This window comes from Lepus europaeus, chromosome 12, assembly GCF_033115175.1.
Source record: "Lepus europaeus isolate LE1 chromosome 12, mLepTim1.pri, whole genome shotgun sequence".
Classification (NCBI taxonomy): Eukaryota; Metazoa; Chordata; class Mammalia; order Lagomorpha; family Leporidae; genus Lepus; species Lepus europaeus.
This window is the reverse complement of record NC_084838.1, coordinates 11845278-11869044: the sequence shown is the minus strand read 5'-3', so window position 1 is coordinate 11869044 and position 23767 is coordinate 11845278. Positions and strand designations below refer to the sequence as shown.

At 52.8% G+C, this 23767-nt stretch overlaps 1 protein-coding gene across 3 annotated transcripts in view; it reads right to left on the bottom strand.

Annotated features, from left to right (window-relative positions):
* TTLL11 (tubulin tyrosine ligase like 11) overlaps nt 1-23767 on the bottom strand; it is a 252085-nt gene that overhangs the window by 154144 nt on the left and 74174 nt on the right. For 2 of the 3 annotated variants that reach the window (XM_062207628.1, XM_062207629.1), the window contains one exon: nt 1823-2398. In XM_062207628.1, coding sequence (XP_062063612.1) covers nt 1823-2398 — 576 coding nt within the window. The remainder of the gene's footprint in view (nt 1-1822; nt 2399-23767) is intronic. The other variant, XM_062207630.1, reaches the window with a different exon arrangement.

The window sequence follows — 23767 nt, the reverse complement described above, 5'->3', positions numbered from 1 at the left end:
TCCAACACCATCTTTCTAAAGCCCTGTGCAGGCCAGGCCGGGGGTTTCCTCATGGGTACCTTGTCGCGAGAGGAAAGCGCTTGTTTCAAAGCAAGGGAACAGTCAACAAGAACCTCAGAGTAAGGCCACCTGTGGGCTGGGTGGGGCGCAGGATGGGGAGAGGCGCACTCAGTGGAGGGCCTGGGGCAGGGCGGGGCTGATGGTTTTGTTGCTCTGCCTTGTGGTTTACAAGGATGTCCTGCCTGTTCTTTTTTGCATGTCGACTTTTACAAGATGACCTTAAAGATGCAATGGGGAGGGTCCCAGAGCCACCCTTCTCGGCTTCTCCTGTTACTCTTCTTCCACGGGTGGCAAACCAGCATGTGCCCACTGAGCGCCTGAACCCCACACCTGCCGCCCCACTGCGCTCTCCTTCCCCAAGTCCTTCCATCCCACTCTCGGGCTCACGGCTGACAAGCGCCCAGCAGGCTCCTCGTTTGCAAGTCCAGCGGATGGCTTCAGCGCTGGGCTCAGCTGCGTCTCCCCAGCATCGGACGGGGGTCTGCCCACTTCTCCCAGTGCCCCTGCCCTGGCATCCGGGGACAGGTCCTCTCCCGAGAACCCCATCTCGGTCTTCACACACTGCTGCTGCTTAGCATCACCTGTCTGCTCCCTGTCAGGTGGTGTCCTTGTCTGAGGCCCTGTCCCGCCCCTGCTGTCTTCAGCATTCATCTCTGTCTCCAGCCCGGACCTCTCTCTCCTGAGCTCCAGGCCCAAATATCCAACGGTCTGCTCCGCCTCTCCACTTGGAAAGCACACGGGCACTTCAAGTCCAACTCCCAACCTGCCCCCCACAAGCCTGGTCCCTTTGGGGTGGCCTCTGTCCAATCAGGTCAGTGCCCGAGCCACCTGCAAGTCAGCATGGGTCATCCCCGCCCCTCCGTGCCACCATTTCTCTCCCCAGCCCCACACAGTCACCAGGTGTAGCCCTTCACCCTCTACACATGGCCCTCTGGCGGATGCAGCCCCTCCCTCCCCACCAAGACCTCCTAACCCCAGCCAGCATCCTCTCTTGAAAGCAAGCAAGTCTGCCTCCTCCAGGCTGGCCTCCATCTGTTCTCCACTCTGCAGACACACTGCCTATCTTGGTACATCCGACCCTTGCTTAGAGTCCTCAGGTGGCCAGGCTCTGCCCAACTCGCCCCTACCTGCCTTCCCTACCCCATCTGCCCTCCCCTCCCTCTAACCATCCTGAACCCCCTGCAGTGCCTCGGACACATTGCGCTTCCCTTTTGCATTCCAAGGTGAAAACCACTTGCACTGACCCCCCGGCCTTTGCCTCATCTCTCCTCCTTCAGGCTCCAGCTGAATGGCCATTTGGGGGAGGCCCTTCCTGGCCGCCCTGTCCCTCCCTCCCAGAGAACGCAGTCTCGCGGTACCCACTGTGCATCCTATTCTGGCCTAGCACTCCCAGCACTCTCTCGTAACGGCATTTTTAATTATTTGTCTCCTGCCCCACAGACTCGATGCATCAGCCAGCAGGGGTCCTGACGCACTCGTCCTCTCCCTAGGGCCTAGAGCAGCGCCTGGCCCCTACTAACAAGGAAGCGGAGCCAACTGTGGCTCTCTGCCTTGCGTACATCATCTCACGGAGCTCGCATCAGGGTCCTCTGAGCTAAGTACTATGACCCTCGTGTCACTAGGAACAGGAGGGAGAAAGCAAGCTGGAAGTCAAGCCCGGCTTCCGTGCCAAAGCCCGCACCTGCCACCACCCGCGGTCCCCACCCTCTGGCCATCCCAGCCTCCCCAGGTCCCATCCAGGCTGGAAGCTGGCGATGCTTACCTGGAAGCAGGTGGGGCCGGGCCTGCCCGTGGGGATGTCCGACTGGTAGAAGACTTTGAGCTCTGGAGTCAGGGCGATGACGGTCTTGATCACCAAGGAGATGATGTCGGACCAGACCTTCTTGATGTCGACGCCTTTGGAAGACAGCCTGCAAAGGATGCTGGAGAAAGTCCTCTTGCTGCCCGTGCTCGTGCTGTCCGAATGGATGAAGTTGCCGCTGTGGATGTTCAGCGAGTAGTTGGTCAAGTGCATGAAGACGTGGTGCAGGTTTTGGGCGCTGGGCTCCTGGTAGGGCTCCGTGCAGAACCTGGAGAGCCCGTCTTTGGCTATGTAAATCTCCAAGGGGTCTAAGGACTTGAGTAAGACGTACAGGCGAATATCAAACTTGAGCTTGTCGATCAGGAGGGGCTTACACATGTACTCCTGGACCACCGCTGGCCTGCTCTGCAGGGTCCCTGCCAGGCGGGCATCAGTGGGGTCTTTGATGAGGTAGATTCCGTCCCCCTGACAGCCGCCGTCAGGTTTCACAATAAAAGTGGGTTTCCAGGAGGGGTCCCCTTCTTTCACCATTTGTACCTGCGAGGAGACGAGGAAGAATGGCTTAGCTCCACACCCTCTCCCCCTCTGGATCCCCAATACAGAGAAGGATCTTAGCAAATGTTTGGTGGATGAGTGACAAAAGGATCGCGCTGCCTCTCTGGGTACACCATGATCAGCGTCCCTGGAGGTGACAACTGCCCTGGGTGCTGAGATGGTGACGTCCCAATGGTCCCACTCCTGTGCTCCACAGGGAATCAGAGAGTGCAGCATATTGACCATCAAGAGACATGGGTTTGGGTCCTTCTTTGCCAGTTACTAGCTATAGCCTTGAACAAGGTTCAAGGCTACTGATGGGTGCCGACAGTGTGCCTGGTCCCGTGTCAGGTTAAAGGAAGGTGTCCCATTGAACCCTCACAGAAAACAGGAAACAGAGAGGGTGCGGCAGCTGTTGGGAGTGGGGGTGTCAGGTGTCTGGGCTCACAATCTGGGCCCTGCTCCTCGCTGTGTGACCTGGGCAAGTCACTGAAGCTATCTGTGCCGTGCTCATCTGTGAAACCGGCGAGATGTTACGGGAGACAGTGCATGCGTGGGGCCCAGCGCGCACAGCCTGATACCCAAAAGGAGGCCAAAAGTCTCACTTCTGCCATTTTTAAAGATTTATTTGAAAGGCAGAGAGAGAGAGAGAGAGAAATCTTTCATACGCTGGTTCACTCATCAGATGGTCACAATGGCCAGTGCTGAGCCAGGAGCCTGGAGCTTTATCTGGGTCTCCCATATGGGTGCAGGCACCCAAGCAGTTGGGTCATCCTCCGCTGCTTTTCCTGCATTAATGGGGAGCTGGATTAAAGGCCGAATAGCCAGGACTCGAACCAGTGCCCATATGGGATGCCAACATCACAGGCAGTGGCTTTACCAGCGGTGCCACAGTGCCGGCCCTCAGATCAATGATTTTAGAGCCTTGGTGCCTTCCTCTACACTACCATGCCCTCCTTGTAAAAACAAGGATATTCAAACCCACCCCTATTGGAAAAATGAGAGAAATGAATCTGCGCTAAGGGCCAAGCCTAACGCCCCGCAGAGCTGGTGCATAGGAAGTACGTGTTTTACTGTTTCCATCCTCATCAGGTTCCCCTAGTAGACTTGGCCAATCCTTCCATCTGCTGAGATTTTCATGACACTGGGCTGTGTCATGAATCCACAACATTGCTCTCCTCCCAGCTCCAGGCCAGCAGGACACTCCCACAATTATCCGGGCACGTGACCAGACTTGATGGCTGCCATGCCAGCATCCCATATGGGTGCCAGTTCGAGTCCCGGCTGCTCCACTTCCAATCCAGCTCCCTGCTAAAGTGTCTGGGAAAGCAAAAGAAGCTGGCCCAAGTGCCTGGGCCCCTGCCACCTATGTGGGAGACCCAGAAGAAGCTTCTGGCTCCTGGCTTTGATTTGGCTCAGCCCTGGCCATTGTGGCCATTTGGGGAGTGAACCAGCAGATCAAATATTTCACTCTCTCTCTCACTCTTTCTCTCTCTCTCTGTAACTCTGCTTTCCAAATAAATAAATCTTATATATAAAAAAGAGGAGTAGCTAAGCTCCTGAGGAGAGGGTCCCCACGGTGGCAGCAGGGGCTTTATAAGAGGAGGAGCGGAGCCCCACGTCTGTCCCACCGTGTGACGCCCTCTGCCATGTTACAGTGCAGTGAAAGGCCCTCACCGGTGCAGTGAAAGGTGGTGTGCCTTTATATTGGACTTCTGGCCTCTGCAACCAGAAGAGATATAGTCCTTGTCTCTATAAAGTACTTGGTAGCAGGTGGCACTAAGAAAGTGGACTAAGACTTCTGGAAGGCACGTGCGAGATGCTTCATGCAGTTCTGGGGAACGGACAGACGGAGATGGCAGAAAAAGAGGCTGTCGCCAGGGCACAGGGGCTGCAGCAAACTCGAAGAGGGAGCCACACTCTCTGCCCAGCCTGAAGCCCCCTCTGGAACTCTGCAGCTGAGGGCAGGCCCAGCAGGTGGAGCTGGTGGCACGCCCCCGCGCTGGCTGCCCCGAGCCCTCCACCTGCGCAGGTGCACCCGACCCAGGACACCTGAACCGTGGCTGGTGCTTGTCTCTTGGACCTGCCTATATTTCTAAGTGGATCTTTTGCCAGTTCCTTGGGAACTACCAGTTGCTCTGGGCTTGTAAAAGATCTTTAACAATGGAAAAACACTCAAAGCTTTTATCATGGTCCATATCAGTTGGTCCCCCTGTCAGCAGGATTCGAGACAGGAACATCACGGGAGATCAATGCAAGCCTCCCAGGGCCTTCCACTGAGCCCTTCTTGCAACTGCGACCTTGATGTTTATGTAGTTATTTAATATTCATCCAAAACGTCGTTGCACTTGGCTCTTTACAGTAAACATGAGCCTGCTGGACAGACGACGGTCACGGACCAGATGGTGCCCGGTGTCAGGTGTGCTGATGGGTGGTTTTCCTCTCTGGAAAGCTCTTGCTGTGCCAGAGATGCTAGTAGTTCAATATTTTATCAGGAGCAATATTTTCTCCTTTGAATTCGGCATATGTGTCTTAAATAAATTACACTCCAGGGTCAGTAGTCTCCGTCATTCAGTGCATTACTGAATCTTTCTCCCCCTCTTTGCCAGGGTGCTACCTACAAACCCATACCCACAGAATCGTTGATTTTGGGGGAGCTGAAAGGATCCCTGGAGACCAACATCTTCCAATCCTTGGGGAAACTAAGGCTCAGCCCGGTGATGCCACTTGCTGGCGGTCATGCTGGGCCCCATGGCCTCCTGACCCCACCTCAGGTGCACCGTGCCCAGTGACAGTGAAAGGACTCGCCCTCCAGATTCCTGGAGGGAGGATTCACTCACGGTTCCAGACAGTGTTGAAATCTGAGCTATGGTGTCATGCTGACCAGTTTAGCCCCTGAGCGTGGCTGTCTTGGAGCTGGATGTGCAAGTGCTGAGTTGGCCGGGACCAGGACTGCCCTAGTGTTAGCTCTTCTGTCTGGGTTCCTGGCTTGTGAAACTATAGATGCCTTTCTATAGGAAAGCCTCCTACGTAGTTGTTAGAACGTGGTTCCATAGCCACTGGGTCCCTTCTGCTCTCAAAAGAGAAAAAGACTTCAGAATCCGCAGTCTCTCTCCTCTGAGGCTTTATTCAAAGAAGACCCTTTCCCTCCAGGGACTAATGCCAAGAACAAATGCCCTGGTTCTTAACAGGAACGAAAATACAGCCCTGGGCCCCAGCCCCAGGAATTCTGAGCGGGGACCTGAGCATGACCATGGTTGAGCCTGATGTGTGTTCTGTCTGTGAATCACTGGACTAAGGTGAATGAGACACAAATACAACCCGACACCCACATACAGATGGAGCGCCATGTGTTGGTGTTTGCTGGTTACTCTTGGGCTACAGCTTGTTGTCTTCTAGTTTTACCCAGACCCGCCCTTGCGCGTGAATTCCATTACCTCGTCCTTGTGTACCTGAATGGCTAAAGGAGATACACAGGAAAAGGAGTGGTCTGATTTCTTAGCAATACTGTCTGGGCTATTGAAAATTTTGGTGCATCTTTTACTGCCCACTGCCCCCTAGTGGCTGTGTGGGAAATGAGCCTGGGGAAGTCGCCTTGCCTGAAACTCCAACACTTCTTTAGACGTTCGATATCAAGATGCCAAATGGTATTGAAGAAGCACGTTGCATATGGACTATGACTCAATCATTAAGAAAGAAAGAGATTCTGGCACAGACTACAACAGGGGGAACCACAAGGACTTTATGTTAAGTAACCTAAACCAGACCCATGAAGACAAATACATTGTGACTCACTCGCCTAGGGTACCTAGGGTAGCTAAATTCATAGAGACAGGAAGTGCAATGATACTTGCTAGGGAATAATGAGGAGTTAGCATTTTTTTATGATTTATTTTATTTATTTGAAAGGCAGAGTTAGAGAGAGAGAGAGAGAGAGAGAGATCTTCCATCTGCTGGTTCACTCCCCCAAATGGCTGTAAGGGTCAGGGCTGGGCCAGGCTGAAACTGGGAGCCAGGAGCTTATTCTGAGTCTCCCACATGAGTGCAGGAGCCCAAGCACTTGGGCCATCTTCCACTGCTTTCCCAGGCGCATTAGCAGGGAGCTGGATCTGAAGTGGAGCAGCCCAGACTCGAATCTACACCCATATGGATTGCCGGCACTGCAGGTGGTAGCTGAACTCTCTGTGCCACAACTCCAGCCCTGGAACTTAGCATTTTACTGGGACAGTGCTTTAGTTTTGAAAAATGAAGAAAGCTCTGGAGATGAATGGTGAAGGTGGTTCCACAACAATGTGACTGCACTTAATGCCACTAAAATGCACATTTAACCAGTACTTAAGCTGAGGGCGGGCATTTGGCCTAGCGGTGACACTGCTTGGCACAACCGCACCGCACACTGGTGTTCCTGGGTTCAAGTCCAGACTCTGCTCCCGATCCCTGCTAATGTCACCCTGGAAGGCAGCAGATGATGGCCCAAGTGCCTGGGCCCCTGCCACCCACGTGTTGGAGTTCCAGGCTCCTGCCTCAGCCCAGCCCAGACCTGGCTGTTGCAGGCATTGGGGGAGATGAAATATCTCTTTTTCTGTCCATGTCTTTTCCCTCTCTACCTCTGTGTGTGTGTATGTCTTCCTTTTAAATAAATAATTTTTTAAAAATAATTCAGCCTGTTAATTTCATTTTATATGTACCTTATCATAATCTGTTCATCTAAAAAAAAAGAAAGAATTATGGTGTCAGAAAAAGTACTGAAGTAGAAAGCAAACAATGTGGCTTTTTTCGTCTCCGAGTGGTTGGGTCCTCTCTGGCTGTGTGACCGCGAGGAGGACCTGTAAAATAGAGGGGTCACACCAAGGGCCCTGGCTTCAGCCGGCTGCTGAGTGCCGAGCGCTGATTTATCTGGACGCCACCCGGTTGAAGGCTGTGTTAGAGACACGTGGGCGGCATTAATCACGCCGGGGAGTTCATCCCGTGCGACCGTGATCAGCACAGGAGGGTGATCTATAAAGGCAGGAGATTTGGCGTGGAGATTTACGACGCGTCTGAGGACGGCGGCTGGGCGGTGGGGAGAAGCAGGTGCATGTGTTTGGAGGGAGAAGTTCAGCAACTGGGATATGGAGCCACAAAACCTTATTATCAGCGGCGAGGGGCTGGTTAAGAGGATGACTGCTGGAGGAAGGCAGGGGAGTCTGAGCCAGTTAGAGCAGTCCTTTGCCGCTCAAGGAGGGATTTGCATCCAGTCTGAGCAACCCAGACTGTGGGGGTCACAGGCACAGGCTGCAGATCTTACCCAGACACGAGCCTCCCTCCAGTAGGCAAAAAGGATGAATGCAGCATGGGAGGCAGGCACCAGCCCCTGCCAGCCTCAGGGGGCTGAGCCTGGCGCCCAGGGAAAATCCCTACACCCAGTGTTCGGGCAATTTCTGGGTGCAGGCAGGTCACCCAGCGAGGCCACCCAAGGCCAGAGGGTATGGGCAGGAGGGTCGGCAACGGGGCAGAGCTGGTGGAGACGAGCGCTCCAACAGAAACACACTGCAGCAACGGCGGGCATTCTGGAGGCGGGCAGAGGGGGATGCGTCTGGGGAGCTGTGGACGTAGTGCCCGTGGCCATTTCACTGGGGACAGCAGCAGGGGCCAGAACAGCGGCACGAGCACACATGCACACACACTCCGGAGCGTGCAGTACCGGTCAGGCACTGCTCTGGGCATTTTCCATGTAGTACTTTGTTTACGCCTCACAATAACCCCATTATACAGATGAAGAAAATGGAGGCCCAGGGATGCGAGTAACTTGCCAGAAGCCACACACAGCCAACAGGTGAGAGGGGCCTCGATGATCATCAGTTTGGGGAGTTTGGACAAGGTCCCCAAGTGATGGGGACTCACTGAAGGGCCTGCGAAGAAGGGGACAGAATTGGGCCAGTCCTGTAGCATGAGCTCTCGGCTGCCCCAGGGCAACCACACCAGTAGGGGCAGTGGGGGAGGCTGGCAGGGGACGTGGGGGACAGAGCAGGGCTGAGAAGTAGTTTGCAGATGAAGTCGACAGAACTGGGTCACTGGGTGAGTGAGACAGGAGCGCATGGGACAACATCCAATTGTCAGAGTAGATGGCGGTTATGGGCCCAGGGAACACCAAGGGAGGAGAGGAGGCGGGAGAGGCAGGGGTGGGGGGGAGGTGGGGAGCCAGGAGGAGGGACACAGAGGGCCCTGCACTCAGGGACATCTGGAGTCCCCAGAAACACACCTGGGGTTTAAGGGAGCCCTGGGGTGGGCAGGCCCCCAGAATGGTGGTGGCAGCCCTGGCAACAGGCCAGCCCACCCAGGGAAAGCAGGCAGACGGGGAGGGCACAGCCGGGGACCAGAGGCGGCGGCGGGCAGAGGAGATCACCCCTTGCCCTCGTCTGGTGTCGGTGCTTGGCCTGCGGGCAGTGGATGGGACTTGCCCCACGGCCCCGAGGCCTGCGGTGGGGCACTGAAATAGGGACTCAAGGGAGAAGAGGCAGGGCCGGGGCAGCTGGTGAGCGGTCAGGTGTGGACGGGCAGACGCGGGAGGGGCCGCTTCAGCCACTGCAGCGGTGACAGTGCCCACCAGGAAGAGAAGTTGGTGAGAAGGCAGAGGGGACAACGAGGCGCTCGCGTCATCCAGGGAGGACGACTGAGCAGCCGGCGCCACCAAGCTCATTTCTGCCTCTGTGGCCTTGCTCAAGCCCTGGGCGGCTCACTGGGGCCAGGCCGCGCTGTCAACATCGCCCAGAGGGGACCGATGGTGACGCCAGGCCCCTCCCCATCCCAGAGAGAGTGAGAACGGCTGCGTGGCGGGGGGACACGCCGGCTTTAACCTGAGGCTGGGAATATCTTCAGCTGGAGGAAGAAGGGCATCCAAACAGGGTCTCAGCTCAGTGGGCAGCGGGCAGTGGGCAACCATGGGCCCCTGGGAAAGCGGTGGAGCCTGACCCTGCAGGGGCAGAGCCCACCCTAGCTGGGGGAGAGTTCTGGTTAAGAAGACCTAAACAGCAAAGGAAAACAGCCTTGGGGACGGCGCTGTGGCATGATGGGTAGGGCTGCTGCCTGCGACACCTGCATCCCTGTCCCTGCTACTCCACTCCCAATCCAGCTCCTTGCTAATGGCCTGGGAATTACAGGGGAGGATGGCCCAAGTGCCTGGGCCCCTGCCACCCATGTGGAAGACCCGGATGAAGCTCCTGACTTCGGCCTGGCTCAGCACTGGCCGTCAGCCATAAGGGGGAGTGAACCAGCAGATGGAAGATCTCTCTCTCTCTCTCTCTCTCTCTCTGTAATCCTGCCTTTAAAATAAGTAAATCTTTAAAAGAAAGAAAGAAAGAAAGAAAGAAAGAAAGAAAGAAAGAAAGAAAGAAAGAAAGAAAGAAAGAAAGAAAAGACAAACATTCCTGCTCATTGCGTTACTGATGACTGCCCAGGGCTCACGGAGCCGTTGAAAAGACACGGCACGGATTATCCTCAAGGTGTTGCACCCACCCCCTCGCACGCCGCTCGTTCCTTCCTTGGCAGGCTGACTCCAACTCGCTCCAGCAGCCTCGCTGCCTGCCCTCCGTCCCGGCCCTCCTTCCTGCCTCTGTGCCTTTATGTGTGGTCCTCCTGGGCCTCAGGTGCAGCTCCTCCCCATCACCTACAGCCCAGCTCGAAGTCCCTCTGAGAGCTCCTGGCCAGACAGCTTCTCCTTTCCAGACACCTCCTGGTCGGGAGCAACCCCTCCTCCAGCACCAGCACAGCCAGCCTTCCAGGCCCAGAGAGCAGCCATCACTGCACACACCACATCACTGCACACACGTGCGTGCACACCTGCATGTACACGCACACTTCGTACACGGCAGCCAAGGAGCACGGAGGCTTGCCCCAGCCGGGCAGCAGAGCTGGAACTATACCCAGATCTCCAGATTCCACCTTTTTTTTTTTTTTTTTTTTGAGATTCATTTATTTATTTGAAAGGCAGAGTTACAGAGTAGGGGCGGGGTGGGGGAGACACAGAGAGAGATCTTCCATCCCCTGATTCATTCCCCAAACAGCTGCAACTGCTGAGGCTGGGCCAGGCCAAAGCCAAGAACCTGAACTCCATCCAGGGCTCCCACGCGGGTGGCAGGGGCCCAAGCACTGGGGCCAACGTCTGCTGCTTTCCCAGGTGCATTAGCAGGAAGCTGGATCAGAAGTGGAGCAGCCGGGACTCGAAACAAGGCTCGAATGGGATGCCATCGTCGCAGGCGGCGGCTTAACCTGCTGCGCCACTGTGCCGGCCCCAGTCCAAAGTTGTTCTCTACCATAATTAACCTGGGCACCTGAAGAGGTCTCCTAGAAGAAGCCTTGCCACAAAGACCCTCCTCGTTCTGAACAGCGACACGTGGTTTGTGCTATTATGCATTCTGTCGAGTGGCGGGGGTGTTAACTTCTTTTCATCTCTATCTCCCCATTCTTCGGAAACCGAGGCCCAGAAAGCCAAGTGAGGATGCCCACGGTCACAGGGGGCTCCGCAGCTGTCCTCTCTCCTGGAGACGCTCTCAGATTCACCCGAGGCGGAGGGGGAGACCCTGCCGGGCCTGGGCTGCTCCAAACCCTTCTGCTCAGGCAAACCGAGGGTTCCGGGGGAGGCGGGGCTCATCCTGTGCTCTACCCCGGCACGGCCTGTGGCCGATGCTGTTGAATGGACCCCACTTCTGGTGGACAGCACCTGTGTGCGGGGCACAACCCACCCATCATCAGCACACACAGCACCACTCGAAGCCACACCTGGGACCCTCAGCCTTCTTCCCAGGAAGGAACGGGTGGGTGGTTTTGTGACACCGGAGCCCTCCCTGCCGGAGCTGGGCAGCCCCTTCCTCTCCAGTCAATCCCAGGCAGCCCGCTCCCCATCCCTCCGTGCTTCCCTGGAGAGCAGGTGCTAAGCCAGGCGAGCCCCCGGCCTGGCCCTCTCCCCGGCCACAGGACTGCCTCCTCTTCCGGCCCTCCACCCCCAACGGCCTCCTGAGTGCCAGGGAGGCTGCACAGCTGAGCCCACCCAGCCGACTGCTGAGTAAGCCCCCCTTCAGCGAAAATCGTTTTTCCGATAGTGAGGATTTCCTGCTAATGAACTGGCTAAATAATCCCGCAGCTCACTTCCCAGCGCACGTGCCTCCGACACAGTGGCGAGCGCTGGAGTTCGCCAGCCCTGGCCTCCCTCCTGCCCAGAGTCATATGCCCGTGTTTCTCGCATTCCTTCCAGAAGTCACGCTTTAAACTTTTCAACAAGGTACACGAATATCGGTTAGTTTTGTTTTGTTTTTGACAGGCAGAGTTAGACAGTGAGAAAGAGAGAGAGACAGAGAGAAAGGTCTTCCTTCCATTGGTTTACCCCCCAAATGGCCACCGCGCTGTGCCGATCCGAAGCCAGGAGCCAGGTGCTTCCTCCTGGTCTCCCATGCGGGTGCAGGGCCCAAGCACTTGAGCCATCCTCCACTGCACTCCCGGGCCATAGCAGAGAGCTGGACTGGAAGAGGGGCAACCGGGACAGAATCCGATTGTATTTTTGCAATGCTCAAACCCGGCGCTTTCCCTCCCGGTGGTTGTGGCTACAATGGCGGTACTGGTCTGGCTATTGGTAGTGGCAGGCATCCGTCCCCATATGTGGACTGGGGACCTAATCTCACGAGGTTAGTTTAACTAACAAGGTTAGTAACAGCACTGCCATTTTGGTGCTTTAGAACTGGAGGTTCCCCCCCCCCCCATACTGCGAGACTCTCTCAAAACAGGCTGAGTGAGCTACACTGCTAACTCCCTGAGGGCAGGGGAACCCTCAGCCGGGGTCCCCCGTCTGCTCTGACCCCTCCCCGTGCAGGCAGAGCATGATGGATGGAGCGGGACTTGGCAAATGCTTCTTGGAACCCGCCCGCTGTCTCACCTCGTGTAGCGCTGTCCTGTTTTATCCAGGCCACAGGTCCCACCACCTGGAGGGCTAAGCCTGCGTGACTCCACCCACTTTCTGGGCTTCAAAGTCTTTGCTTAGCAGTTAAGATACCTGCATCCCTTATGATCAAAGTGCCTGGGTTCAGGCCCAGGCTCTGGCTCCTGGTGATACAGACCCTGGGAAAGCAGTGGCGATGGCTCAAGTGTTCGGGCTCCTGCCACTCATGTGGGAGACCTGGACCAAGTTCCCAGCCCCTAGCTTTGCCCCCTGCCACTGCGGGCATCTGGGGAGTGAATTGGCGGGTGGGAGCCCTCTCTCTTTCTCTCTGCCTCTCAAAAATTTTTTTAAAAAATCGTCATAATAAAATGTGCTCTGAATGCAGACAGCTCCCCAGTGTGTCCCTGGCAGACACCTCTCCGGTCACCAGACTCATATAATCTCTCCTGCCAAAGTTGCACATCCTAAACTAAACTCTTTGGTCTTCCCTCAAGGAGGCCACTGCTGTGCCCCTATCTCAGTAAACATTACCACCCTCCACCCATGTCTCAAGCCAGAAATCCGGCATTGGCCACCCTGTCACCAAACTCCGACGGTCTTAACACACTGCCTGGTCCCCAGGCCTCTCAGCATGTCCCACGTGTATCAACCCAGTCACTTCCAAGGGACACGCAGGGCTGCAGCACAGGCTGTGTGCCGGGCACTCCCTCACCGTATTTCTAGTTCTCAAAGGAAGCCTGGGTGGGGGCGGGGGAGGCATGGAAGGACAAGCCGATAAAACCACAGCTTTTATAGGTCAAAACCATCTCTCCCTCATCTACGTGATTGCATAGGGTTCTACTTAACGTAGCATCGCCCCTCCACCACAGATCACAGGTGCAGGAACTAGGACTCAGTGGATGAGTTTTATGAGTCTTGTCCCCCAAGTCGCACTAACGAGCCAGGACCAGAACACAAGTGTATGTGCAGATTCCCAAGGCCACGCTGTTCCTGCCCAATCACACCTTTCAGGGCCCCGTACCACCTCCGTGGCTTCACTACTTTAAAATGTAATTAATAGTGGCCGGCGCCGTGGCTCACTAGGCTAATCCTCCGCCTGTGGCGCTGGCACACCGGGTTCTAGTCCCAGTTGGGGTGCCGGATTCTGTCCCGGTTGCTCCTCTTCCAGTCCAGCTCTCTGCTGTGGCCCGGGAAGGCAGTGGAGGATGGCCCAGGTTCTTGGGCCCTGCACCCCATGGGAGACCAGGAGGAAGCACCTGGCTCCTGGCTTCGGATCAGCACAGCACACCGGCTGTGGCGGCCATTTGTTGGGTGAACCAACGGAAGGAAGACGTTTCTCTATCTCTCACTGTCTAACTCTGCCTGTCAAAAAAAAAAAAAAAAAGAAAGAAAGAAAGAAAGAAAGAAAACGTAATTAATAGTAACATCCAACAACAATGGGCACCTACAATGTGCCTTACACTCATGATTTTACTTAATTCTCACAGTCGCACCGAGAAAGCTACTGAGCTTTTTCTTGTTTAGAGTTGTCACTTTGTTCTATCCTTCAGTACGATGTGTGTGTGAGAGAGAGACAGAGAGACTGATTTTTTAAATCTTTAAACTTCTTTTCATTTTTATTTGCAAAGCAGAGAAAGAGATAGAGACATAGACACGGGGAGATCTTCCGCCCACTGCCTCATTCCCCAAACACCTGCAACAGCCAGCCGCCTGAACCAGGAGCCTGGAACTCAACCTGGGTCTCCGGAATGGGTGACAGGGACCCAAATGCTTGAGCCGTCATCTGTTACCTCCCAGGGCTCACATTAGCAGGAAGCTGGAATCCGAAGTGGAGAAGCTGGAACAGAACCAGGCACTCTGACATGGGGTGCAGGCATCCCAAGCGGTGTCTTGACCAGTGCTCTAAACACTTTTAATGCTACAAATGAGGGTTCTGAGGCTCGAGAGGTCAGGTGACCTGCAGGTGACACAGTTAGGTGACCAATCCAAAGGTTAGGAGGGCAAGATCAATAGCGAGAGCAAGGGGGAGGGGCAGGGGCGGGGCTGGGCACGGGGACCACGGGTTGGGCTGGAAGCTGGCCACTGGGCGCCCTGAGTGCGGGCAGCGTGGCCTGGGGCTGGCGCCGCTGGTTCAGGGTCCCAGGAAGGAAGCAGGCACATCCAGAAGTCGGTGTGCAGCACTCAACAGCCTCCCTGGAGAACCTGGCCGGGCAGCCGCAGGGTCAGCTGCCTGATCACCTGCGCCAGGAGTGGGGAGCGGGAGCCCGGGATCTCCCACAAGCCCGTGGGCTTTCAGCGCTGGTGTAAATTTCAAGGGGAAGCACGAAGGTGTTGACATGCCAGGAACGACTTTAACAAGCCTTGGATCACAGAGCTCTGCGGGGTTCTAAATGGCACTGGGCTGCCTTTCCCGGAGGAGCCCTGGGAGCCGTTTTTCCCTCCCTTACACGAGCCCTATCTGGGTCGCCCCTCCCCTCATTTCAGGCACCAGAGGTCCCCACCTCCACCCCCCACCCCCGCCCCCGCTCCTGTCCCCTCCGTGTCTGTAGGAAAAGCACCCTGCTTCCTTCTCCCTGCAACCTCATTAAATCAAGAACCACAAGGGAGGCGGTCTGTCGTGGGGGGAGACTCCTGGGGATGCTCCCCCACATTCACTGCCCCCTCTGGGGGACCCCACCAGCCACTGCTGCCACCAGTGCAGGCTCAGGCCTGGGAGGGGAGTGTGGGTCCCCTTTTATGGCCTGAACCAAGCCTGGGCCCCCCACTGTCTCCTTAGTGCCTCACCAGCCACAGACCAAGCTTGTAAAAGGAAATGAAAAAAGAGACTTTAATTAATGACTCAAAGGGAACAGCAGGGAATAAACACGGAGAAGTGCAGGCGCCTGGGCAATTCTGTCCACGAGAACTTTGTGGCAGCGTGGCAGGCTGTGGGGCTTGTCCTAGGACAGCACAGGTCAGCGCTGTCCCGGGGCACTGGACAGGCCACCTTCTCTGGGGAGAGCTGGCCGATGAGCCAGCAGGACAGGGCAGGTGTGCCACAGTCCCAATGCGACAGCCATTTCAGGACCTCAGGGTGTAACCCCGACAACTAAACAGCCACGGGAGAAATCTCCCGAGGGCACCCCAGGGTATTTGCTATACACAGTAGTGTCCGTATCTACATCTACCAAACGGACATGCTAAGAAAACTCCCTGGGCCAGCCTTTTCCCGGCCTGCCAGGCTGGAGACCACTGGGAGAACTGGGATGCACTTGGGGACACTAACAGGAGCTCACGTATTCGCGGGTGAGTAAAGTGGGCTGATGAGAAGCGCGGTGTACACAGTAAGGTGCGACAGGCACAGTGGTCGGCGTGACACAATCGACATAATCACGTGACAGCCCACTTCATCTTGGAGACCGTTTGCTTTCTTTGCCTTAAACTTTAAACCAAGTGTGCATGAACTCTCTGTTTTTGCCTGTATGATTTTTTTAATTTATTCATTATCACTCTGAAAGGCACAGTGACAAAGAGAGAGAGAGAAGGAGAGAGAAGAGAGAGAAAGATTTTCCATCTGCTGGCTCACTCCCCAAACAGCAGCAATAGCAGGAGCCCAAAACTCCATCCAGCTCTCCCATGTGGGTGGCAGGGGCCCAAGGACTTGGGCCATCTTCCGTTGTTTTCCCAGGTGCGTTAGCAAAGGGCTGGATTGGAAGTGGAGCAGTGGAGACTCCAACTTGTGCTCTTTTATGGGATGCCAGAGCTGCAGGCAGAGGCTTAAAAACCCATTGCACCACAGTGCCGGCCCTTGCATGATTTTTTAAATATCTCATGGTTACCTAAACCAAAGGAGGAAGTCCAAGAGCACAGCACAGAGATCCATCTGCAGGTTTTACTCCGGTAAATCATTCCTTCCTGAGCTTGAAGCCCTTTCTAAGCACCGGGAAGGTGCTTCACGTGTGTCACAGTGGGGGACAGAGAGAGAGAGAGACATTCAGTGAGCCTCGCGGTGCTGGCGCTGTACAGTGCTCTCATGTAACACTGTCTCTCTCTTGTTCAGCCTTCTGAGGGCCCTGGGGGATGGACACTGTTGAGTTTTACGGAGACGGAAGGCATTTCTGTGGGGCCACACAGGTGGCTGCGTGTGGCATCAGATGCGAGTGTGGCTGGCCCCAGGGCCCAAGGTCTCCACTTAGCAGTGGCGCAGGAAGCTTCCCTGCGTGCCATCACCGTGTGCAGCATCCGCCTTCCTTCCGCAGTGAGAGCTCTGGAAAGGCCAGGCCTGTGCCCGGCTGTTTCCATCGTGTTGGTCTCAGTGCCAAGAAAAATGCTGGCGACCGTAGCTAAGAGAGCTCAGGAGACCTGGGTGTGATGTTGAGACTTGGGGAGCGTTGAGACTTTTCAGCGTTGGAACAGTCCCACTGGCCGATGAGCCATCCTGAAAAATACTCAATCGCCCCTTTCCCGAACATGATCAAGGACGGGCTGGAGTCTGACCACCTGTCCAGGTGAGAGGGGCGGTGGCCCGGAGAGTCTGCTAGGTCCTGGCCAGCCCCTGCACACTGTAGGTTCTTTGGTGCCAACTTTTTCAACTCTAGGTCTAATCAGTCTCCCTGGCTCGCTGTGTGACTTGGCCATCTCCTTCCCTCTCTGGGTCTCAGCTTCCTATCTGTACGGTGGACGCGTTGGTCTGATGATCCTGTTGAGAATTCTGCTCAGGGCTTCTGAGATCCTCCACACTCTCTGGGGAACGGAGATGGGGGTGGGGAGGTGATGTCCCAACAAGACCACCTGCAGGGGGCGCCGGGCCATCAGAGGTCAAGCACGTTTCTGTGGACACCCTCTCCACATAGGTGGATGTCCCGGCTCTGACCTCCCACGGCAGCAACCATGCAGGCAGGGGAGACAGACCAGGCTCATCCTGATTCAGAAAGTAAAGTGGCAATCACGCAACCCCATAGCATCACAGACATAATGCTGTGATGCATTAAAAATTAAATGCCTTCGAGCAATGTGAAGAGTGCCGGTGTTTCTTAAGGAAGAGAGAAAACAACGCTTCTGTCCCAGGTGGAGCGAGCTGTAGTTCTCACTGAGGCTGCCACTGCCACCTAGGGGGAGGCCTGGAAATTTCTGGGAGTGTTTTTCATCGGATGGTATGACTGGCATTTGGCGGGCAGGGCTGTGGAATGCCAGGCAGACAGCAATGCGCCAGGCAGTCTTGCCATGCCTGTGCGCAGGGGAAAGCTCTGGTTAGACACAGGGGGACCGCCCAGAACCTAACGCCACGTTACATAGAAACAGAAAGTATGTTTGGAAGGAAGACCTTTCTCTCTGTCTCTCCCTCTCACTGTCTGTAACTCTACCTCTCAAATAAATTAATAAAATCTTTAAAAAAAAAAAAAAAGAAAGTATTTTTACATGGTTTAAAGTGAGCATCACAATGTTCCAGGAATGTACGAACCATGTAAACAGAGGGAAAAACTATACTTTGCCTCTCTCCCCTTGGATTTTTATCAAGAGTCCATTCAATATTCAGCAACATCACATTACCAGTGGCACAGTGGTGTCACCCATGCACCATCCAGTGATAATATATGAATATAGCTATATAGATAAAATATGAATATATGAATAGTCAAATATAAAGAAATATACAGACTACAGTGGTTAATCAAATACCATCTTTTCTGTTATATAGTACAACAGTATTTCTAGTGCCAAAGTATTTAGTCATTGAAATATATAACATTTTGTTACGAAGAACTTTTCCTTACTTTCTGCTTTCAAGAATATTTAGAGTAGTTTTCGGTTTAATTTTAAAAAGTGTCGTGTATGTAGGTTGATTATATTTCCTTTTGCGATACTAAAGAGAATGCCATTAGTTCTTTTAATGAAGGGTGGGGACGTTGCCTGCAACCCCACAGCAGTGAGCACACCTGGTACCTACGAAAAGAAACCAGGGTTTCTTGGAGAACTGGGTGGTGCCAGGACCAGGGCAAGGACAGGTAAGAGGGGCCCAGAACACATTTTTGTGGCACAAGTCAGAGCATGCTTAAAGGATAAGAGGGACTGGTCCAGGGGCTTGGAGCTTCACTGGCCAAACCTTGGATGATTTGAGCATCAAAATAAATGATGACTGTAAAAGCTGACAACTCATTGGATACAACAAGAATGCACAAGTTCACGCTAGCGTGTTTCTCTCGCAGTCGAAACTCAGTGAGCAAATGTGGAGCTGGGTACCCACCAGTTGGCAACCATCACGACCCCTGATTGGGGCAAGAATTGCCGACAGAGGTTAACACGAGACGAGGAAAGTGTGAGGACCAACAGGACGTGATATAAAGTGTCTTCCCACAGGGAGCTGCTTAGCCAGAAAGTGGAAAACAGGGGCTGTCCATTGGCAACCTGGCAGGCACCACCCTAACCAAGTGATTAAAGTCAGTGGCACCGGAAGTAAGACACATCGCCGTCCTGTGCCTCCAGATATGAGCCCCCTGAGAAAGAACACAAAGGCGTACCCTGAACCGAGTGATGAGGAAACCCCAGACAAACCCAAATTCAAGGGCAGTCTGCTAACATCGCTGTTCTGTACTCATGAAGATGCCGGTGTCATGAAGCACAAAGGAAGATGACGAACCTCCTCCAGATTAGAGGAGAGCAACGAGACACACGGCAGCTCCAGAACTTTCTCTGGCTCTCTGTTATTGGGACATTGTCAAAGTCTAAATAGGAGACAGCTGACAGTGAAGAGGCAACCTATGGAACGGGAGAAATGCAAACCGCCCATCTGATAACGGCTCGGTACCCAAAACTCGGACACCCCAACACTGCAGCCAGAAAACAAACAGGCAAAGGACAGAACAGGTGTTGGGAGAAGACACACAATGGCCGACGGAGAAATACAAATGAAAACCACAACGAGATGATCACTTTACACCTGGCAGAAAGGTACATTTTGGAGCGGGTGTGGAGCACGGGGGACCCTTACGCTGCGTTGGTAGGGATGTAAAGCAGCACAGTCATTAGGGAGAACAGCATGAGGGGTCCTCAACCCACGGAAGACAGACCCACCACACGATGCAGCAGGCCCGCCCCGGGCGCACAGCCAGGCCAAGCGAGAGGACTCTGGTGAAGAGGTGTCTGCGCTCACAGCAGTCAGCCAACCCAACCCCACCAGCTGACGAATGGGTGGTGAAAATATGTTATACACAAGGCAACCCTGGTCATCTTTAAAAAGAAGTGGATCCTGGCTGGCACGATGGCTCAATAGGCTAACCCTCCGCCTGAGGCACCGGCACCCTGGGTTCTAGTCCCGGTTGGGGCGCTGGATTCTGTCCCGGTTGCCCCTCTTCCAGGCCAGCTCTCTGCTGTGGCCCAGAAGTGCAGTGGAGGATGGCCCAGCTGCTTGGGCCCTGCACCCCATGGGAGACCAGGAGGAAGCACCTGGCTCCTGGCTTTGGATCAGCGCGATGTGCTGGCCGCAGCAGCCATTGGAGGGTGAACCAACAGAAAAGGAAGACCTTTCCCTCTCTCTCTCTCTCACTGTCCACACTGCCTGTTAAAAAACAAAAAAAAAGTGGATCCTGTCGTTTGCACCAACGTGGGTGAACCTGGAGAAAGAAGGTTGTGTCAGTGAAAGCCAGACACAGAAGACAGGCAGCTCGGGGTCTCTCTCAGAAGTGGAGCCTGGAAGAGCGGAGCTCCCAGGAGAGAGTGGAATGGTGGTCACCAGGGGTGGAGGAGAACAGAGATGTCACGCAGAGGCTGCAAAGCTTCCGTTAGATCAGAGGGAGCTGCTCAGGGGTCTATGGCACAGCTTGGGGACTATGATTGAAAATTCTTGAAAATTGCTAAGAGTGCAGACTCCAAGTGTTCATTCCACTCAAAAAGAATGCGAAGCATTTGAGGTGATCATATATGACTTTGTTCAATTTAGCCATTCCACAATGTGTGTGTGTGTGTATATATTTCAGAACAAGATGTTGTATGTGACAAGTATATAAATAATTATATTTGTCAACTTTAAAAAATCTATTTGCTGCTACCTTCACTAAAAGCTTTGTTACCTTTTCACATTATTTTTTGGATGTGAAGATCTAATGAGACAACGAATGTGTAGATGTCTGTTATTTGTGTTACTTATTGCTGTCTGTTTCCAGCATAGCACATAGGAGGGGACTTCGACAGGTTCATGGGAAATGGAATGAAAGCTTTGTTTTTATGCAAAAACAATGGTGAAGTCCACGCATATAAGGAATCTTCGAAGAGTTCATGAGAAATACATATTATAAAAAAAATACAATGCATGGATTTCAATTTTGTAGCACCAGAATATATGGATTATTTGTCTCATTAAATCTTCATATTGAAAAGTAATATAAAAGAGGTAATACACATAAAAAATTAGTGAAAAGTGAATTGACTTTTTAGTTATTTTATAAATTGATAATATATATTTTCCATGCGTAACATTTTGAAATATATATACATTATATTTACATTCAATCGAGCTAATCTGTACATTCTATTTTCCACAAACTTTTTAAGTACCCTCGTGTATGTACACATATAACATACAAGTATATATGTGCTATGTATACTACATATACACTATGCATGTGTACATAAGCACTACATTTATTATATAAGCACTATATATCCATACACATATGTGCACATACTCATGTACTATCATCTGTACAAAGAGGACAAATTATGTACATGCATAATACACGTATGTCTGTATTTGCACAGTCGTTTTGGCATCTGCTCTATAACCCTATTACAGAGTAAGGGAGTTGTGACTGATCTCAAGAGCTTATATGCATCCATTCCGCGAGCTCAGATGGTTTAAAAGCCTAGATCAGGTGAGGCTGATTTATCCTCGCTATCGCTAGAGATGGCTACTGGGTAGAAATAAATAACTTTGATAATCACGTAATTTCCCATAAATGAACTCAATCTGATTCGCTGAGATTTGCTGCTTTTCTTTCACATCCGTTATACCTATCTGTTTCTCCAACAGGATCTGCAGACTGGGCGATCCCTCACCGTGCCCATCTGAACTGACCCTGAACTTGGCTCTGGTTCTTCTAAACATGATTTTGTGCACTGAGAGTGCTTCTCAGGGGCCTCCCCAAGTGTGGTTCATTGAGGGCTACGACATCCTTCCTTGGGAATTATTTTTATCATTAGGCCGGGGTCCCTTTCCTCTTACTCACATTGAATACAACTGACAGTGAAAACAAAAACCCTGTTGAGTCCCCCCCCCCGCCACCCTTTTATAAAAATGAGATTCAGCTATTGCTTACCGTTTAAATACATGTCTATTTTTCTCACTTGCAATCGGAGGGCCCTTGTAGAGCCTCATCAGGGAAATGAGGTTATTTTAGTCCTCCGGCACGGGGGTTGGCAAACTTTGGTCCAAGTCCATCACTCCTCGTGTTGCAAGTAAAGTTTCAGGGGGGACACGGCCAGGCTCATCCGTTTGGCTGTTGTCTCTGCTGTGTCCATGCTCCAAGGGCAGAGGCAAGTCACTGTGACAGAGACCCAACGAACCACGTGGTTTCTATCTGGCCTTTATAGAAAAAAGTGGTTCAACCTCCGCGCACGGATGGACAGGTGCCACCACTAATTATGCAGCATTCGCACACGGACTTCGTAGCAGCGCTGACAAATACATGCACAGAAGGGACAGTTTTTAACTTGTTCTCGAATATTCCACATCACACATGTTTTCATTAATTGCTTGTCTCTAGACCGCCCATCTGCCAGAATTTCCTCAAAATCAGAGTTCTATTGTCTCTCTTTTAGATTACAAAAATATCTGCTACGTGATAATTAAAAGCATGCCTTTCGGTATCTGGTAGGCCATGATTTGAAAGACGTGCCTCTTCGTGGCTGGAGTACTTGCTAAGCGCCCAGAGAGGCACACCTGAGCCTGGGCGCGGCAGGTGAACTCTCTTGTTTGCTGCACTTAGAAAATGGAGAGGCTAATGGGGCTGAGGCCTTTTGTCCTTTAACTCAACTTGCTTCTAACTAAGCTGATTAAAGTCGGGGTAGGGCCTTCCCAAGGTCAGAAGAAGAAGGGAGGAATGGGTCCTGGAATGAAATGTAGTTGCTCTCTGCTCGCCTGTGAAGTTACTATCTGCTTGGGTTCCTGTGCGCTAGCGCTGGAGGGATGGGGTTAACCCTTGCTAGACAGCCTACAGCTCAGTATGTGGGTGGAACAAACATTATCAGTAACTACACACAAATCAATTCCTGTGGCCACCGTGTAACATTAGAGCATCCAATCAAATGGATGCATGTAACCATATAAGGGAGACAAAGAGGCTAAAACCATATATAAGGAAATCCTCCCTCTTTGTTCCGGCATAAGAAACACCACCTGGGCCTTATGCCAGCCTAAGGGTAATATAAGACTATTTCCTGTTAAAGGCCTTGGTGTCTTGACTCTCTTCCCAAATCCTGCTACAATAAGAGTATCCATTTCATAGGTTTAGTGTGAGAGTTAAATAAGAAAAAAAAGTGTACCATGTATCACGGCTAGAGCACAAGGGATCTTCCCTACAAACAACCAGTGCTTTTTATGATACAGTAAATATTTGTATGATAAAAAATAATTATAATTTTAAAAGCTAAATAAATTCTGAATACAATTACATTAGATAAGAGTATTGGATCAATGTTAATCTCACAGTTTGGAGACTCGCACTGTGGTTATGAAAGAAGATGCCCTTAGGTTTAGGAAGTGCATACAGAAGTGTTTAAGGGGTAAGGGAACATCACGTGTACAACTTATTCTCAAGAAGCAAGAGAGAAAGACAGCACGAATGTGATCAAACGTTCACATCTGGTGTTGAGTGCAGGGTGGGAAGAAATTATTTGCATTATTCTTACAAGTCTACAGAAAGTCTGAAATTCTATCCCAAAAAAGAGAAAATGGAAAGAGGCCAGGAGGTCTGAAAATATAAAGATGCACAGAGATCTTCCAGATCTACCAAACACTCTGCGAGCTCTCCTCTAAGCCTTCTGGACTATGCACAGGACGGGCCGGCGCTGCAGCATGGCAGGCACAGCGGGTAAGGCTGCTGCTGAGTCCTCTGCCTGGGAGCCCCGGAAGAAGCTCCTGGTTCCTGGCTTCGGATCAGCGCAGCTCGGTCCGTGGCAGCCATCTGGGGAGCGAACCAGCGGATGGAAGACCTCTCTCTCTGTCTCTGCCTCTCTGTAACTCTGCTTTTTTAATACATAAATTAATCATTTTTTAAATATAAAAGAAAGAAAGAAAGAAAATGCATGGGGTTAATTTCAGAAGGCAGGTGGGGGAGGCAGGTGCATGTTTGGGTGAGAGCCAAGGACCAGAGAACCCTCTCATTAACAAGGCCAGAGATGGCAGTGCCACCGCCTTTCTTAAGGCAGACTTCTGCTGGCTTCGCCTTCTTCTGCGGGCTAGAACACCTCCAAGGAGCAGGGATGCAAACAAG